We start from the raw sequence: 18840 nt of genomic DNA on the forward strand, positions 1-18840 counted from the left end.
AGATTTTAATGCTGTAACTTCATAAAAATATGTTACTCTTATGCATTGCACTGTGGTACTTCTGATGCTTACAGTACAAGATTGAATACTCACAGCTGGAAACTCGACAACTGCAAATATCTGTATGGCATGCTGGAACTTTCAGACACCGAGTATTCCTTGGAGAAGTGGTGATCCCATTTGAATCTTGGGATTTTGAAGACAGTTCAACTCAGTCATTCAACTGGTATCAACTCAAAGCAAAGGTGACTCCAGCTTTGTATTAGAGCTACATATTTTCCAGCAAATGCACACACACACACACACAGAGAGAGAGAGAGAGAGAGAGAGAGCGAGAGAGAGAGAAGTATGTCTGTATATGAATATACAGTGTATGCTTTTAATTCCCAACATTCTGATGCAAACTTACTTTGTCCACTATAATGAGATGGATAGTGTCATCAAAGGAATTGATTAAGTCTTTATACATTCACCATCATAGCTGAGTCACCTTGACTCACCTCCTAACCTGTCACTATATTTTTAACAAAAAGAAAATTTTGGATCCATGGTCTTGCCCTAGATGAAAGTTTAGCTGCTTATTCAGTTTTATAGTATGGGTCATTGAAATATGAGATCAGTTATTCCTGTTAGTGTCTAATAACTGTGATTAATGCAGGTAGACTTTCAGGCTTGACCTGTTTTATCATTTGAGAATAATGTCACAACTGATTATATGAATTACCATATTTTTCGCTCTATAAGACGCACCAGACCACAAGATGCACCTAGTTTTTGAAGGAGGAAAACAAGAAAAAAAATATTCTGAATCTCAGAAGCCAGAACAGCAAGAGGTATCGCTGTGCAGTGAAAGCAGCAATTCCTCTTGCTGTTCTGGCTTCTGGGATAGCTGCGCAGCCTGCATTAACTCCATAAGAGGCACACACATTTCCCATTACTTTTTAGGAGGGAAAAAGTGAGTCTTATAGAGCAAAAAATACGGTAATTATGAGAAGAGAGGAAGGAAAGGCACAGGGCAATCACAAGCTGTCAACTATGTTTGTATTCTTCTCTCAACTTCTGTATAGCCCGAAAAGCCTGGAGATAATGTACTCCAGTACAGTGGAGAACTTCTGGTGCGTGCAAAGCTGGTTTCATCTTCCCTACGTAACAAGTTCCAATATGGTGAGCATGGGAAAGGAAATACAAAGCACCGTATGTATTAACTTTGCTATTAAAACTCTATATCAGTTTATGTAAAGTCCTCAAAAATAACATTCACTTGTTTAGGGATTACCAACCTTTTTGGGCCAGTGGACACATTTGGAATTTTAAGGGAAGTTTGTGGGCACCGGTCACAAAATGGCTGCTGTGGGGTGTGTGGCAAAACACAAAATGACTGTCATGGGGCACAGCAACAACACATATACTCAGCCCTTTGTCCCTGTGTCTTAGGTTTTTATCACACATGGGATTTAGACTGCCAAATAGCTCTTCCATAGCATTCACCATTTGTGATGTGGCTTCTAGCAGTGTTGGTAATTCTATGGATTATGATGGAAGTCATTAGTCTTAATTCATCTCTGACACAGGACTTGTCCTACTATCAGGCAGAATAAAGCAACTGTCTAAAGTGGGTGATTCTGAATGCTGTGTGTGGGTGCAGACACCCACTTTTTTTTATTTGTTGCCCCTGCACTAAACTATTTAGGGAACAATCCAAACCCTTGACTAGCAGTAGTAGGTCTCAATGGAGTAGCCTAGCCACCACTGTTTCACTGCTGGCATCGGAAGGTGGCTGGGGTCAGGAAAAATACTATGCCAGCTCCCGGCTGGTACAGCAAAGAGACCCAGATCAGGACTGTTCCTGACAGCAGCAGGGCCCGCTCAAGATCCAGCACATCCTGTGCCTGCCCAGCCCGTCCCTTTCTCTGCATACTCCTGCAGCACTCTGTTTCTGGAATCTCCACTGTCTGCCATTTGGGAGGGCACATTGGAGTGTTCCTCACCAACAAAACTCTCCTGCCAGTGGTGGGGCTATATGAAAGGATACTTCCACTCGAAACCTCCCTCTAGCATGGCAGATTGGGGGTTTGGAGAGATGTGTTAGTCTGTAAGACGTTGTAGCATTTTGGTCTTCTTTTCATAATCTCCTTGCTCACAGTATGTGACATAGATCATAATGGCAGCTGATAGCACCTAGACATTTTACTCTAAACACTGCGATAACTCTCTTCTGGTTTCTGCCCTCTTTCAGGGATGGAAGTCAGAGCACATCCTGAGTACCAGCTTCAACTTCTAATTCTTGGAGCCCACAACTTGCCTATGCTAAGACCTGATGGCCTATTGAACGCATTTGTTAAAGGGTATGGTCTGCAATGTTGTTTAAAATGTAATTGTTTTATTATTTATGATGCATTAAACTTTTTGAAAGTTAGTTTAAAGCTGTTTAACTATAGCTGGCTTGTACACATTATCGTCTGCATGGCAAAATATTTCAGGGCATCACAGTGTGAGCCCAAGATTGGTCCAATTCTGTGACTTGGGTTTAAGATGCAAAAAGATGTAGTGACCATGGTGGTTAGCTTGTAGTTGACTTAGAAACATGACAGAGTTGGAGGAAGTAAAAATATGTCCAAGAAGAGGAGGTTAAGGGGTGGTATGATAGCCATGTTCAAATATATAAAAGGATGTCACATGGAGGAGGGAGAAAGGTTGTTTTCTGCTGCTCCAGAGAAGCGGACACGGAGCAATGGATCCAAACTACAAGAAAGAAGATTCCACCTAAACATTAGGAAGAACTTCCTGACAGTAAGAACTGTTCGACAGTGGAATTTGCTGCCAAGGAGTGTGGTGGAGTCTCCTTCTTTGGAGATCTTTAAGCAGAGGCTTGACAACCATATGTCAGGAGTGCTCTGATGATGTTTCCTGCTTGGCAGGGGGTTGGACTCGATGGCCCTTGTGGTCTCTTCCAACTCTATGATTCTAAGATAAGTATGTTATATCAATTGGCAGCATCGCCTTCTCGCCAAAAAGGCATTGAAGATAAAGGTGTAATCAAGGCTGAAATCTTCAGTTGGCTAGTAACTGTAAGTGATGCAAAATGTAGCTGCCTTCTTCCTGCAAAGAGAGTTGCCAGGAGCATGCAACTTCATTCTTCCAGAGGCTGGATTCCTTTCTAGTCACAGGCATGTCAGGTCCTGATTTTGGCCAAAAGGCTGGCAGACATGCATTTCTAAGAAACGCCGGCCTTGCCTGTATGGGAGAATATAAAGAGGGGACTCCTTTCACAGCCTTGGTATTCCCTTCCTCCCAGACTTAGTTTAGCCAATTTAAACATGTGTAACAGAATCCTGACTCTTTCTTTGAAAAAAAGAAAGAAAAACAATTGGGCATAGCCAATGATGCAGTAGAATGAGGAGGTGCTTACCTCTTTTCTTGCCTGCTGCTTTTCACTGCACAATCCCCCTGAATGTCATGACAAAGTTAAAGGCAAAGAGCTTTTGCCAAGAGATGGGGGATGTACTGTGGCACAGGAATGGTACCTGTCCATGCAGGTCCCTTGTGTGCTACCCCTGGGGGAATGGTTAGAAGCAGTAATATTGGCCAGTAAGAATTGTAGTGATTAGCAGCCCTAAAATGGTACAGCCTCGTAACTGCCAAAGTCAAGAAGACAAGTGTGTGTGTGTGTGTGTGTGTGTGTGTGTGTGTATGGATGAGGGACAAGACCTTAGTTCAGGAGTGGGGAACTGGATCCAGCCAGGGACCAGATGCTTAATCTGGCCCCTCCCTGTGGGCCCGCATTAATTGACAAAAGGCCCTGCCCAGTTGACTGATGTTGTCAGTAAACCCTACATGCAAAGGAGCAGTCAAGAGCTCACTAAGCTCATGGTTGTTCTTTTGTGGCCATGCCCTTATCTGCCCACCCAATGTCATTTATGACGTCATGTGCAAGGTTTGGTGGGCAAGGTTTGGTGAAAAGCTGCAAAACTGCCTCTCTGGCCAAATTGTGATCTGTGCCAGGTTTAATTATGCCCATGCACTGAAGGTTCCTTAAAGGTAAAGGGTAAAGGGACCCCTGACCATTAGGTCCAGTCGTGTCTGACTCTGAGGTTGCGGTGCTCATCTCGCTTTATTGGCCGAGGGAGCAGGCATACAGCTTCCGGGTCATGTGGCCAGCATGACTAAGCCGCTTCTGGCGAACCAGAGCAGCGCATGGAAACGCCGTTTACCTTCCCGCTGGAAGGTTTACCTATTTATCTACTTGCACTTTGACGTGCTTTCAAACTGCTAGGTTGGCAGGAGGAAGGTTCCTTACCCCTGCTTTATATAAAGTCTCCTATAGTAAAAACAGAAAGACCAACAGAATTGAAGGATTGTAAGGTATTTTATAAAACTTTCCTGAAGTAATTCAAGAAGAGTAGCTACGTTAGTTAGTCAGTGGCAAGAAAAAAATGGCATTGTATTTTGGTACCTTAACAATTCATGAATTGTAGTATGAACCTTTGTAGGCTAGCGCCTGCTTCATTTGATGCCTGCATTAATTGTATCTCAAGCCTCGATAAATGTCAGACTTCAAGGTGCCATGAGATACTGGTTTGTTCTGCAAAGTAGGGGCAGAGTTCAGTCAAAGTTGAGCACTTTAAAGTCCCTGTTGCTTTCAAATGGGGCATGCTCAACTTCCTCCCTGAAATCAAGGAGACTGAAAATGCATAACCTTAGCTGGATTGTGCCTTTTCCCTGTCATAAATCTCACTGAATGGTTTCTAACTTTCTCTTTGGGAAGCTGCCTTTGCATCCTGGGGCAACGTGACTTAAAACAAAGGACTCCTGTGCTGAAGAAACAAGCCCAGCCACAATGGAACCACTTGTTTGTCTTTAATGGGGTTACCACATCTCAGCTGCAGCAATCTTGTCTGGACTTAACTGTCTGGGATCAAGCATCGTTCGGTTTACGTGATCAGTTCTTGGGCGGTGCAAGACTCGGAAAACGTAAGTGGAAAAAATGAGACTTTTGTGCTGCTAGATATCACAATCACCCCACATAGCACAGTGTTGCATTAGGGATAATGTAAAGGAGGTGGAGATGGAAGACCTAGGAGTTCTATAGATCAAATCTCACCTTGGCTATGAATTCACTGGGTTCTCGGGTTCTCCCCCATCTCTAATGTAATGGTATAATATCATCAGTCTACACAGTGCACAACTCTTGTAAGGTTTACTAAAATGATGGCTATGAAACACTTTAGGAAAACAGCACAACTCACATTAAATAATTTTTTTAAGGCTTGAAATGACTGTCCTGGGTTGGGCTGAGGAACCTGTAGCCCTCTAAAAGTTGCTGGAGTATACTATTGAGAGTTCAAGAGTCCTGCAACATCTGGAAGACCCCAGGTTCCTCACCCCAGCTCAACACGTGTGTTGAATTAAGTAATTCAACTTAAGTATTGTGTTTATGCAGAGCTTCAAGTCTGTTCAGAGCATATCACATATATTATCTTCCTGTAATTTGTGCAGCACCCGTGTAAAGAGAGGGCACTTTTATTTTCATTTTGAGGAGTGGGGGTCTGAGGTTGGTCTCGGTGAATTGATGACATTCAAACCAGGGCTGACTTGATTCGTAGCTCAGTTTGCGAACTACCCTGCCCATACATACATGAAAAGGAAGCGGGCCCAGAGATCCACAGCCCCATTTCATTCATTTAAATACCTACACAGAGTAGTCCCATTGCCATAGCTGCATTGAGGAGATACCATCTAAGCTGGAGCATTCATGCAGATGCTCAGTCCTTGGAAGCCTCACTTAAATAATAACTCCCTCAAAAAGTGGTGAAGTTAAAAATTGCATCTGATGGGCTTCAGGAGTCCACACACTAATGTGAATGTTCTGGTTTATTATATGATCTTTTCTCCTTGCAGCAGGACCATTTTGTGTGATGAATTTTTAAACATAGGAAATAGGGCATGTATGTCCACCATACTACCTTAAAAGGAAGCTTTGGAGAACACACTGATAGCCACCCTATTGGTCCCTGGCACAGCCAATCAACACAAGCATTGGAACTTTGCCTCCTGGCCCAGTTAGAACATACAGTATACTAGGAGGATGTCACAGGGGAACGCCAACCTCCCCCATAGTTCACTATGGAAGCACTTCACATGTTGAGAACCACTGACCTAGTTGCTGCTTGCTGAATTAATCCACTGTATTCTCTGTTTTTCCTTGTTTTGGCTCTCCTCAGTTTGTCATAAAAGCCTTCTCTTTGGCAAACAATCAAAGGGACAAAGCAATGCTGACACGTCATTAGCAACACTAATTGGAATTGCTCGCAGCAGGCGTTGTATCCTGCTAAGCTTTCTCTGTGGCAAGCCATTATTTTTCTCAGTGTCAAAGACCCATCTAATTAAAAGCTGGACAGACACACAAAAAATATAGCAGGACCAGCAAACTACTCCAAAACCCAGTTCAACTGCAAAAGATCATTTCGTAAACTGCATAGAATCTGATAGTTTATTTAAAAATGTATACATGTCTTGTAAATGAATGAGAACTACTGCATTTGTTATAAAGGTATTGTTACACGCCACCCTAATTGCCAAGCAGTGTGAAATTCCAGGGGTTCCAGGCATGCTTACACAAGGTTCACGTTTCGGGAATGAGGCACAGCAAAGACTGTGGTGCCTTTATGTTATATGGTTTATTTACACATATATACAACCTGACCTTATGATGGAGGGGTTCCCAGCATTATACTTCAAGAGGCTCTTGCTTTCTCCATAGGTGCAGCTTAGGAGTCTGACATCAGCCATGGCTCTCTGCCTGCTTGCAGCTTTTCTTCAGCTTCTGCCCACATAACTTCCCAGAGACATCACTCTTAACTCTTGCTACCGCAAGCCCTCTTTATCTGTTGATCCATTTGCCATTTAACACAAAGTTCATTTGATCCATTGGCTTTTGTAATGACTCATCCCCCCCACCCCAAGATGATTTTCTGGACAAGGGAAATTTAGCCTATCTTAATTAGTTCTCATCACTTGTTAATTCCAGGGGATTAGCATTTTCCAGCACACAATTTAATACACACAGGTCTGTCTTAACACTTCCAGCATTGATTAATTTCTAACGTTTGCTTGATCTGGAGATTATAGTGGTCTAGCACCCACAAACTCATAACAATAGAAAGTGCAAGAGGAATCTTTCAATAGATTATACTCAACGATGATCCACATACTTAATTGGCCAATTGTACTCTAACTCTGGAGCCCCCAACATAGTGCCTGTGGGCATCATGGCATCCCCAGACCCCCTGCCATTTCTTTTGAAAACATTTTTGGAGCTCCTTTCCAGCTTTTAAATCTTGCTGGAAAGAGAAGTGCAGGCCTCCAGCTGCCCTACGCTCTTCCTTTCCACCCCCCCGATTGCATGTTGTTTAATTGGAGGGGGGGAGAGGTCCCTGGTATTTTGGCTGCTTTTTATCCTTTAACTTGCTTTTTGTTTGCCCGTTTCTTCTGCTTATTTGGAGTGTGCATGAATATTTTGGTTCACTGAGTATCACCAGTTTTTTCTCCGGCAAAATGGTATTTTGTGGTGCCAGGGATTCCCGTTACTTTGGTCCTGGAATTTTAAAAGATTGAGGACCCTTGCTCTGAGTGTGTGTTTCCACTGTGTACTTGCACCATGCAAAAGAGACCCATTGACCAGATAAATGCATGAAGCAGCCTGAATCTCAGTACTCAAAACTTTGTAGGAAAAAATTTCAGAGAGCTGGTTCCAAATGTACTGTCTTCAAAGGACATGGTTTCAGGAAAGGGCTTTGTAGAATGTAAACATGTTTAAAGCACAAAGTTTTATTTGTCACATATAAATAGATGTGACATCTCTGCAAAGGGAGTTGGAAGAGTAGACTGAACTTTTTGCTCTGCTTCCAAAATTTGCATGTAAGATAAACAAAGAAACTGCTGGGTCTGACTCTCACACCCCAGATATGCTCTGTTTTGCAAACATAATGGTATCTATTGAAACTCAAGATGTGAGGAGCCTTTGCCTAATTCTTGATTGTAATTCATGTACTGCATTCTATCAGGACATGAGGTGTTAGGTTTTCTTAACAAAACGAGAGCTATTAAATGGACAAAGTCAAGATGAATCACTTTGCCTTTCTTGTGTTTCCAGAAACATCAACCGGTACAGTGGATGCAACCTCCCAAGCATGTCTTCAGTGGGAAAAGATGCTCAGTAGCCCAGACACATGGACAGACATAGCACTTTCACTGTATCCTAATGCTACTGCCTTTAAATTCTGAATGTCTCTTCCTTAACAACATATGGAAAGCTATGTGTAGCATTGGTCATTGCCTGCTCAGACAAGTATGGTATGCCAGTTATTTTAACCCCAAGAAATGTAAACAATTAATGAAAAGAACAAGAAGGGACCAGCTTTCTTGATCTGTGTATGTCAGGAGCTTCACAGCAAGTCAGACTGTGCATGTGTGAAAGACCCTCAGATCCACAAGTGTTAACTGAAAATTTAGAGTTCACCTATTTCTCTGGGAAACTAGTTGGGTATCTTAGGCAGAGCAGCAGGCATGATTTCCTGGCACAATTCAAGCAATAGCAAAGTTAGACTGGGAATTTAATACTGCTGTTGATGAACTATTTCATGGTTGCCTCTCTTTTTGCAAACTAAAGGCTAGGACTAAGCAATGCAAGAATGTTTGCTGTAACACCCTTGTTCATTTTCACTGCTGCCTGCTTCTCTCTCATAATCAGCCCAAACCTTTTTATTTCTCCATATTTCTATTCTACTTTGACAGTCTTAACTTTGTTCTCCTAAATCAATCTGGCTATGCCTGTAAATTCAGCAGCACTATGCACCAATTACTTGAGATGACGCCTATAACTGCAGCCAAAATATGTCAGCATCTGGACAACCTATTCTTTCTGCTTGTCAGCATCAAAGAACAGAACACCTCCAATGAAAGTTTGAGATAAATCTTTGATTGGTATCTGTAATCTACAGAAGTAAAAGAAAACCCCAATGTATGGCATTTTATCTATGCATGTAATTAGTTGGGCTAGGGGAAACAAGCACACACATGTATCCTTTTTGGAAAGTTGTTTTTGTAAACCACTTATTTCTTCTTTAACTGGAAAATACCACAGTGTTTTGCTTAGTTCCATAGACAGTGGTACCTTGGTTTAAGAACAGCCCTGTTTACAAACTATTCGGTTTACGAACTCTGCAAAACTGGTAGTGTCCTGGTTTGCAAACTTTACCTTGGTCCAAGAATGGTGGAAAGGCACTGGTGGCAGGAGGCCTCATTAGGGAAAGCGTGCCTCAGTTTAGGAACGGATTAAGTTCATAAACCAAGGTACCCCTGGATAGCTCCCAGTACTATTGAGCCAATTAATTTAGTATTATCTACCCTAACACGCATCTGCTCCCTAGTGTCTTAAGGAAATCTAAGGGTTTTTTAACCAGATATGCAAGGGACTTAATTTATTGTGATAAAATGGAGGGTGAGGGAAACAGGATAAGTCACAGTCATAAAATAAATTAATAATACAATCACTACAATGATTTCTGTTCTTCCTTTGTTTCATCTGTTCCAAGAGACATCCAGTGAATGTCTGCTTGCACAACAAGCATCTACAATAGAGCTTCTGATTTCTCTTCTCCCACTTCCAGTTCTCTGCAAGCGCCCCATCTGGTCCACAGAGTTTGAGCCTCTGGAGCTTATTATGGGGATATGTGGAAGACAACCCATTGCACACGTGGGCATTCACTTACACTACACTGGATCTCAACTTTCTTCTATAGTGTGACTAGATGAGCTGTTTTATTTACCAATACCATCCATTATTTTTTCAAATATCTTTGATGGCAGGAATAGAAAGTATTTGGGGGGGTGGGGCGGGAAATCACACAGAACTTCAAACACATGCTGCCTTGCAGATTTTTTATTTGTTGGTGAATTACACAAACAAATCCCACAACACTGTTATCAGGAGACAACGGTTAAAACGTCTTTGAGTACAAAGCAGCATAGGGAGTTACATGTTGAACAGAGCTAACAATGTATTGTTCACTTGACATTCTAGCAGATTTCCAAAGCCTGAGGTGGGATTGTTTCACGGGTGGAAGTTAACATGGACACAGTGGTAGAAGAAATCCATAGAAATTCTCTTTAATAGAGAAAATAAGCTGACAAAGTCCCTTCATGGTTGGAGTCTGAAACTATATCATTTTTAAAAAATTAGAAAATTTGTTAGAAAAAAAAATAGGTACAGTGAAATTGTATATATTGAATCACAGCCATGTTATCACAATTTGCTTTAAAGTAAAAAAAAAAAATCATCTTTACAAATGTTTTCTAGATCAAAATAGTTTCCTACACTGCCTTGGTTTCAGAGACTAGAAATTATTGTCTATTTTTTACATTATTCTTTTCATATTAAGTCTGAAAGTAGTAACAAAATATACAAAGCAAAAAACTTTTATCCTCCCTTTTCAAACTAGAATTATATCTGTCACTTGCATCTTTAACATAGGTATATATAAATACTACACTACAGCTGATTGGTTAAGCTGGAGTACCACACTTCAATAACATTGAAGGCCAACAATATCCCTGCCTATCTGTTATGTAAGAGCATCCAAGTGTGCCTGTAATGCATAGCTTCTGAATGATCACTGTGGGAACTTCTCCAATACAACAGTGCAATTAATAAGCTTCCTCAGACTTACTACTTGCCACCACTGTAGAAATGTCAACAGTGTAAGGGGGGGGGAAAGAGATGGACGCCATGAAGATCTTTACAACCCTGAATTGTCTGTGCTGCTTAAGAAACAACCTGGTGCAGCAAACTAGTAGGCTGATTCCCCAATCTGGACATACCTACCACTATAGAAATGGGTGCAGACAAGCAGTGTAACAAGCAGCACAATAGTAACACGGAAAAGAAACAATTCTGACAAGCCTTTTGGCACTAGCATAGGACCAAATTTCACCAAGTCTTGACTGAAAACCTTGTGGTGGCTATCCTTGTATGCTTAAAACTGATGTTGTATTAAGCTAAAATCAGGTAGCATCTGACAGGTGTGAGGGTTTGGGGATTATTTATTTTTTTGGTATGACTGTTCAGTGACCCTTCAGAAAGAAAGGTCAGCATTGAAAACCTGCCTTTCCCAGAGTCTTGCCTTATGCATTTACATAGCTTCAAACTCGTCAATTCTTTGCTTGGTGTTGCCTTGTCGGATCTGCCTCAGTGTCTTGTACTTGTCTCGTCCTTGCCGCATATTCTCTGTGTGAATGAGGTCGTTTTGTGTCTTCTTGTTCTCATCTCTGGCCTGGGCTAGTTCATCAGTCAGCGTCTGCAATATTTAAAACACATGAGTTACACAGACATACAAATACTTAGGGGAGTCTGAGGTAGCACACAAGACCATAACAGAACATCATTCCTCAGTCCTTCTGTTGCTTGGAAGCCAGGATATGAAAATCTTTTCCACGGTGTTTCTTGTAATAGGAGAATTAGAAGTGGTACAACAAAAGGAGTGTAGAAAAATAAGAGCCTGCGGGCAATTTAGAAGATTCTGGATTTCTTCCAATCCTAGCCATGCCAGGCTTCCTTAGATAGGCAACTGAGGCCTACAATAACGACCCACAATTATTAAATGAAATAGAAGAATCCTCAGTTCCATATGAGCTTCCTGGTACACTTATTAGCGCCTGCATTTAACAGGTTCAGCATTCAGTACAAGGGCAGTGAAAGAAGCAGATACAGTGGTGCCCCGCAAGACGAATGCCTTGCAAGACGAAAAACTCGCTAGATGAAAGGGTTTTCCGTTTTTGCGTTGCTTCGCTAGACGAATTTCCCTATGGGCTAGCGAAAACGTCTTGCGCTTTTTTTTTAAAGCCGCTTGAAGAGGCGCAGTTGCGACGGACCGTGCTTCGCAAGACGAAAAACATCGCAAGACGAAAAGACTCGCGGAACGAATTCTTTTCGTCTTGCGAGGCACCACTGTATAAACATCTCTCAACTCTTTGGAACAACCAACAAAGGAAGCTGCCTTCTACTGAGTGAGTCCACTCAGTCCATCTAGCTCAGTTTGTCTACACTGGCTGGCAGCAGCTCTCCAGCATTCAATGCAGAAGTCTCCCGGTCCTGCATGGAGATGCCAGGGACTGAACATGGCATCTTCTGCAGGACAGCTGCATATGATAGTTTGGGCAACATGGATGCTGCTGAGCACAAACTGGGTGGGCTACTGATCCACACAATTTCATGAAGTGGCTACCGTACGGTTTTAGATGGAAACACTGGGATTGAAGCCCCATTTCGGACAAAATCATCAACCACGAAGAGCAGCATTCATCTCAGTCATGTGAAACTGATCTAGCTGTATCTTACCTTCAGCTGCTTTTGCACACGCTCATTCTTTTGGGCTTCAGTGATTCTCTTCTCTTCGTTACGATCATCCAAGATCCCTTCACTGGAGAATTCTGCGCTGTAGCCAGAGGACTCCGTTCCTTCATCCTGAAGGTTGTCATGGACATGGTAGTTTACTGGCTCATACACAGGTGGGGGTGGAGGAGGTGGAGCAGTCATCACCAAGTGCAGCTCCTCTTTTGTTTTTACAAGATCTTCTTGGGCTTCTATAGCCTATTGTAATGGAACCAGAAAGAAAATTTAGAGAAAATACTTTTTACTAGGATTCCGGTGGGTACAGAACGAGGAGCACTGTTCTTCTGTGGGGCTTTGCCCGAGGTTGGTCTGGAAGCCACACGTGGTGCAGAAGGCTGCAGTGAGGTAACTCAGTGGAATGCCCTATCACAGACATAATACACTTCTCCTAAAAGAGGTGACAAGCTAGCAGCCCAAGTACCAAGGCTTTGGTTTTAATTTCTAAAACCCCAAACCAAGGATCAGGATACCTAAAAGAGAGCCTCTCTCCCTGTTTCCCTGTCTGAACATTGTGCTCAGCCGTTGGAGGTTCTCTTAGCTGCATTGTAATCCTGCCAATGGCCGCCACGGGGTAGGGCCCCCTCTATGGTGCCTCCTGCCTAGGGAACTACCTTCTCTTGGAGCTCCAGCAAGCACCCATATGGGTCATTTTTCAGCGCTCAAAACATTTCAGGGGTTTAATCTCAGGATGAATGGTGTCCTGGGGGCCATTTGTTGTTAATTACTGCGATTTTACTATTTTTTCATGTTAACTTGTACACACTGATTTGAGATGGATTGTAAAAGGCTATTTATAAACTATTTTATAAATAAAGCAGTTTTACAAATGCTTATTGTTTAAACATTTTTATACAAACCACTTTGAGACAAGCACCTCAGAAGCATTATACAAATATCTTAAGTAAACAATCTGGTCCTACCCCCACACAATCCCATCATACGCTTCTAGGGCTGGAAGAGTAGCAAAAACTACTCTTCTACAGAACTGTGTAGCCCTTACTCTCAGATTAATGGCACTGAAAGTTCCAAGGCAGGACTAAAACTGCTAAACCCTTGGAGGTCAAACAGACTGATACGTAGCTCTAAAGAAACTTAGCACTTACCCTGTGCTGCCACTCTTCTACTTCGTTCTCCTTGCGTTTCCTTGCCTCTTCCAGCAGTGCAATCCTGGCTGTGTATTCAGCAAGCTCTGTAGCCTGTTTGACAGAGAGAAAGGCATTTTAACATAATCCGGAGAAGATGGAAGTACTATTGGTCAGTAAGATCTAGAGGTAGGGAAGCAATCCATTTTGGATGCTGCTGCTCTCCTGATGAAAAATCAGGTACAAAATGCCATTGCAATAGTGTTAGCTGGAACCAGCTCTAGGGATGCATGTTATTCACTCCTGTTCAATTTAAGATTCTGGTTATGTCCCTAAAGCCTCAAGTGGTTTAGAGCTAGAATACCGCAAGGGTATTTATCTCCAATATTATTCTGCCAGTGCCCTTCAGTTGGCCGGAGAGGGACAACCTTAAGTAGAGGGCCACCAACTTGGATGTATTTAAGAAGATAATGCTATGAATGTCTACTAGCTAACAATCTGGGATCATGATTTCCTAATGCCTGCCCGATCCCTTATATCACTGGTATCTTTGGGGTTGTCAATAGCTTAGATGCACAACTTAACTACTAGAAGTTGTGTTTAATGTTATGGGCCCTTCCACCTGAGATTAGACAGGCACATGGCAAAGACTTTCTTATTTCTGCAGACATTTTAAGGTTGCCTTTCAGGTTTCTATTTGGTTTTATGAATTCTTATTTTCTCCTGTATGGTTTATTCTTATGCATACCCCTAGAAATGTTAATGATTGAGCAGCATATAAATGCCGTAAATAATAAGTAAATAAAAACAGCAACAATGGCTATGATCAATATGCCTGTGCATATCAGTAACTGGGAATCAATCACAGTGGAGGACAGCTGAGATGGCACTCGAGATTTTGCTTGCTGGCTTCCTATATACATCTGGCTGGCCACTGTGAGAACAGGATGCTGGATCAGGTGCCCTTTGGCCTGATGTTCCAGCAGGAGTTAACCTACTATTAGGGTCTGTTGCATATCTCACTACCAGCTGATGTGTAGCTAGAGGCAACAGGGAGGGAGATTTCACCACGGTAATGCCCAGATAAATGGAATTTGTTTTGTGAGATCACTTTGTTCTGTCTCTTAAACACTGGGCTTGTTTTCTGCTTGAATGTTTTGGTCTTCTGGTTATAATGCTTCCCCGTATTACTCTACTGTAATAATTGCTTTGAGTGGCAAGGAAGGACACGAATTCCATGAAAAACAAATGTCCATACTGTACAGTATCTTGATTTCCCCCTTTCATTCTCAAGACTCACTGCTCAGGAATACAGACTCTTAGCCATGTATTAATTTGTCCTATATTGTAGGATTTGCTTTGCTTTGGTCAATAACTTTTTCTTGCCCCCCAAATGTAGCATTCAGCCAAACTCGTTTGCTACTATTTATATAATTGTCAGAGTTTATCTCCCAAATGCCTTGGATGCATACCAGCTGCTCCTGACTCTTCATCTGGTCGGCCGCTTGCCTCTCCAGTTCTTCCTTGGCTTGCAGAGCAGCTAAGCGCTCGTTCTCTAGACGCTCAGCTTCCTCCTGAGCCCTTCTCCTTTCATCTTCAAGCTCCCTGGCTTTTTGGATTTGGTCTGAGAGCTCTGGAATGGGGGGGAAAAGCCACACAATAAAAAGTTGTGTTTCTGTAAACTCCAGCCTTATAAAGATACTTAGCAAATTCGGTGTCTTCTACTTGCAAATGCAAAGAGGAGCTTTCTTTCTGAATGCCAAGACAATTCCAAGGTCTTATCAATATGTAAAACATTCTTCTTTGAAGCTTAATAGGTATAGCTTTGCATTATGCTGCTTACAGGGATGCAGGAAAAGTATGGATTCTAAAGCATTGGATTGCTACAGGATAAAGGGAGGGCAGTGGGATGTTATGCATTTAGATTTCATAATCTTGTTCAGAGATATTGGCTCAGCCAGATCAGGGTGTAAAGGAAACTACAGTGCACTGCATCAGATTTCACAGCTGGTCTGCTCAGAAAACATCCAGCAATGCAGGCAGTTTAACATTTTCCCTTTAGGCAAAGAGAAAAGCTTCCTGTCAATTGAACTGCCACTACTGGGTGCAGATATTTTAGGAACTTTACAGCCACATATGCGTATTGGACATCAGATTGGGTTTTCAATAACATTTTCCTGGGGTTATTATGGCAGACATCTAATCTTGAATAATCTATATAATCGTAAAACAAGATTACAAGGCGCCTACCGTATTTTTTAAATAGTTTGATTAATAGTTGAGGGAGATTTTAGAAGTTGTTTTTATGAAATTGCTTAGCTCAGCCATCTAACTGTAGATAGCAGTAATGCCAGCTGCATTTATGGAGCAATATGCACAAGTAATAAATGATTCAAAGACTAAAAGGAAGCTCCTATAAAACTTCCATCCATTAAGAGAGTGGTTCCTGTGCTCTAGTGAAGTAGGTGTTATCCTGGTTTGTATATTTCTATCATGAAACCCAACGAAATGTCATGCGACAGCACTGTTAGGGTGTTATAGTGTGCCAACACACTGCTATGTTGGATGTCTAAGCAAGGCTGAGAATGTGAGGAAGTGGTGGAACCATGGGTTCCAGTGGCCTGTTTAATGAAGGCAAATGGTACCTTTTTCTGCTTTCTGCGTCTTCAGTTCGTACTCCTGCAGTCTCATCATCAGTTCTTCCTTCTCCCTTAGCATCTGCTCTTTCTCCTTCTCAATTGTCTCTCTCTTCTTCTTTTCATTTTCTAGCTGTTGTCTGTAACGGATAGAAAAATAAGTTGCTTCAAAACTCTGGAGGTTACAAGTCTGCTTACCCCTACACAACTATCCTGTGCTGGGGTGAAAAGCTTTTCTTTTCTGTGATTTTCTACAATGACAGAAGCTTGAGGAAAATATGGCATTCAAACACTCCTGTGGCTGCATCCAGGGAGGCGGCAACAATCAGGTGCCACAAGCTCTCAAATTAAGAAACTAGGAAGAAATTACAAAGTATGGAGCTGTGCCAGACAGAATCAGGGAATTTAGCTGCTCACCAGGATTTACCCACTGCTGATATGACTTCTGTTAGCTCCATTCTGGGTAGGCATCACATTATAGGGATGACTCCATGTATCTTTGAGTTTATTTGGGGGAGCGTGGTAGGCAGCACCAGTGCAACATAGAATATGCTACAGGGTTAATTGTTAAACTGATAATGAGTGTCGTTTATCCAAAGAAGCCTTCATAAAGGAGGAAGAATAGAGATTCCAGGAGTATGAGTTCCCTGGTTTGGTTCTGCTTAGTTGCCATATTACTGCATTATAGTGGTTAAGATTGATTAAGATGGATCTCTGGAGCATCTTGATATGGGATACAAAATGCTGGACGTCACAGTTCTATTGTGATCCAATATTATTTATTTTCATAGTCATTTGTTGCATTTATATATGGCCTTTTTGGAAAGTCACCTAAGGCAGTTTGCAAAATAAAGCATACAACAATTTCTTTAAATAGTGGCCTATTGCTTTATGTCACCTCTTCTCAGCTAAGTGTGCATTCCTACATTTAGCAAGAAAAACTGAGTTCTCTAGATTTCTACCCTTGCTGTGGTGGCATTTTACCCTCACCACCAATCTCTACCTCTGCCAAGTTTTACTGAAGACAACACATTAGGCCCAGCCACTTTCTCCATTCAAGTGAACCACACCCTTCCCACCACTGTCCACCACCATCAGGGGCACCTTTCTAGCTGCTTCTGGTGCTTCTCTTCACGGGCCTGGGCTTTCATCTGTTGGACCTCAATGGTGTCAGGTTTCCGACGGCGCATGTACAGCTCGTGATTTCCCATGCACAGCTGCAGGATCCTCTTGTTAATTCTTAGACGAGGAGCATAAAACACAAAGTCCTGGCAGGAGGAGGAAGGGGGGAAAGTAAGTAAAAAAAAAATCATCTACTTGGACTTCCCACAAGCATTCTCATCTTCCCCACTCACTCAGTCCTTAATTCTTTGTTATGGAAAACACAGGCAGCAACCTATTACAACAGCTTATGTGTTTTTATTGTATGGGGCCTTGTTCTTTTCCTGAAACTTACACATGGTGTGTCGCTTTAGAATGATGAGCCAAGGCTCAAATATTGAGAGAAGAGAAAAGAGAACTTAGGGGAAGCAAATGCAGACTAGAGATTTTGATGGTATTATGGAAATGGAATTTAAAGTTAAGAAAAACAGTACAATAGAAGTGTCTATGACTCTGGTTTGTTTGTTTTTAAGTGTGTCCATGAGATGTATACTTTAATCTTCCTATTAATCTGAAGTGATATACTGCACCAGTTAATATACTCAGCATGGGATGTACACTGAAATGAGAGCATTTTGTCAAATAACTGGACCAAACCATTCATGTGGCACAGGAAACAAATATTCCACTTCTCCAAGCAGTCAGCTTTAAAACATTGTTTTTTTAAATTATTATTAATTATTAATACTACTGCTACTACTTTGCCTTTTTCCCTGTGTACTTCAAAGCTATGAAAAATGTTTAAACAAAATTGTGTCCAATACTTTGGAGATAACTTTTATCACATTTATTTTTCCCAACACTGAGTTTTTATTGAAACAAGTTACTTCACTGCTGTTTCGCTAAAGTAAACTTGGCACAAACCTGCATCTTGCCAGTTCTACTGAATTGCAAAGTTACATTTTCTTGCTATTTATCATACTTGTATGTCAGGACCTCACAGCAATGAGAATTAAAATCCCCCTTTAGCCTAACAGCCTTGTGAGGCAATTTAGGCTGAGGTAGATAGCGACTTGGGGCAAGTCATGTTTGCTTAGAGCTGAGCTAAGTATTTGCAGTCCAACTTCCTCAGTCCAATTCCTACACCTCAATGGCTCTTAGTTCCCTAAGAATTCAAACTTCTATTAGCTTAACAGAAGGCATGCCTTAATCATCCAAAGCAGTGTATGTTTCTTTTAAAAGCACAGAGGTCACCATGTCTTCAGTGTTTCTCTGAACTGGATGCCTATACAGCTTCTCAATTCCCACTCCTAATAGGATAAATAGTGCAGCAGTGGTTGAGAGTTCTTTTGTTACCAAGGTTTTCACAGACTACTATGCTCATGAGAAAAGACATTCATGGAGCTTTGATAATGGCTATAAAGACGGGTGCATTTCATTTGAGAGAGTATCCTTTTATGCAGGTTACTGTGTATGAAATTGACTTTTAATAGCAGTTCTTTTTAAGTAAAAGGAATGAGAACCCTTGAATTTCTGGACCCACTTTCCCAAGATCCATGTGGGTTGTGATCCA

General features: G+C 41.8%; 2 protein-coding genes across 14 annotated transcripts in view; one reads left to right on the forward strand and one right to left on the reverse strand.

Annotated features, from left to right (window-relative positions):
* The window catches only part of SYTL3 (synaptotagmin like 3), a 37697-nt gene extending 28146 nt beyond the window's left edge, over positions 1-9551 (forward strand). For 11 of the 12 annotated variants that reach the window (XM_083496487.1, XM_083496485.1, XM_083496488.1 and 8 more), the window contains 5 exons: positions 75-245; positions 1068-1194; positions 2237-2345; positions 4766-4971; positions 8153-9551. In XM_083496487.1, coding sequence (XP_083352613.1) covers positions 75-245; positions 1068-1194; positions 2237-2345; positions 4766-4971; positions 8153-8283 — 744 coding nt within the window. In that variant the 3' untranslated portion in view covers positions 8284-9551. The remainder of the gene's footprint in view (positions 1-74; positions 246-1067; positions 1195-2236; positions 2346-4765; positions 4972-8152) is intronic. The other variant, XM_083496484.1, reaches the window with a different exon arrangement.
* Positions 9552-9925: 374 nt separating this feature from the next.
* Positions 9926-18840, reverse strand: part of EZR (ezrin) — a 39630-nt gene continuing 30715 nt past the window's right edge. For both annotated transcript variants that reach the window (XM_083496503.1, XM_083496504.1), the window contains exons 9-14: positions 17271-17434; positions 16176-16306; positions 15003-15163; positions 13552-13644; positions 12395-12646; positions 9926-11354 (exon numbers count right to left, since the gene is read on the reverse strand). In XM_083496503.1, the coding sequence (XP_083352629.1) occupies positions 11190-11354; positions 12395-12646; positions 13552-13644; positions 15003-15163; positions 16176-16306; positions 17271-17434 (966 nt within the window). In that variant the 3' untranslated portion in view covers positions 9926-11189. The remainder of the gene's footprint in view (positions 11355-12394; positions 12647-13551; positions 13645-15002; positions 15164-16175; positions 16307-17270; positions 17435-18840) is intronic.

This window comes from Podarcis liolepis (assembly GCF_965112155.1).
Source record: "Podarcis liolepis genome assembly, chromosome: 3".
NCBI lineage: Eukaryota > Metazoa > Chordata > Lepidosauria > Squamata > Lacertidae > Podarcis > Podarcis liolepis.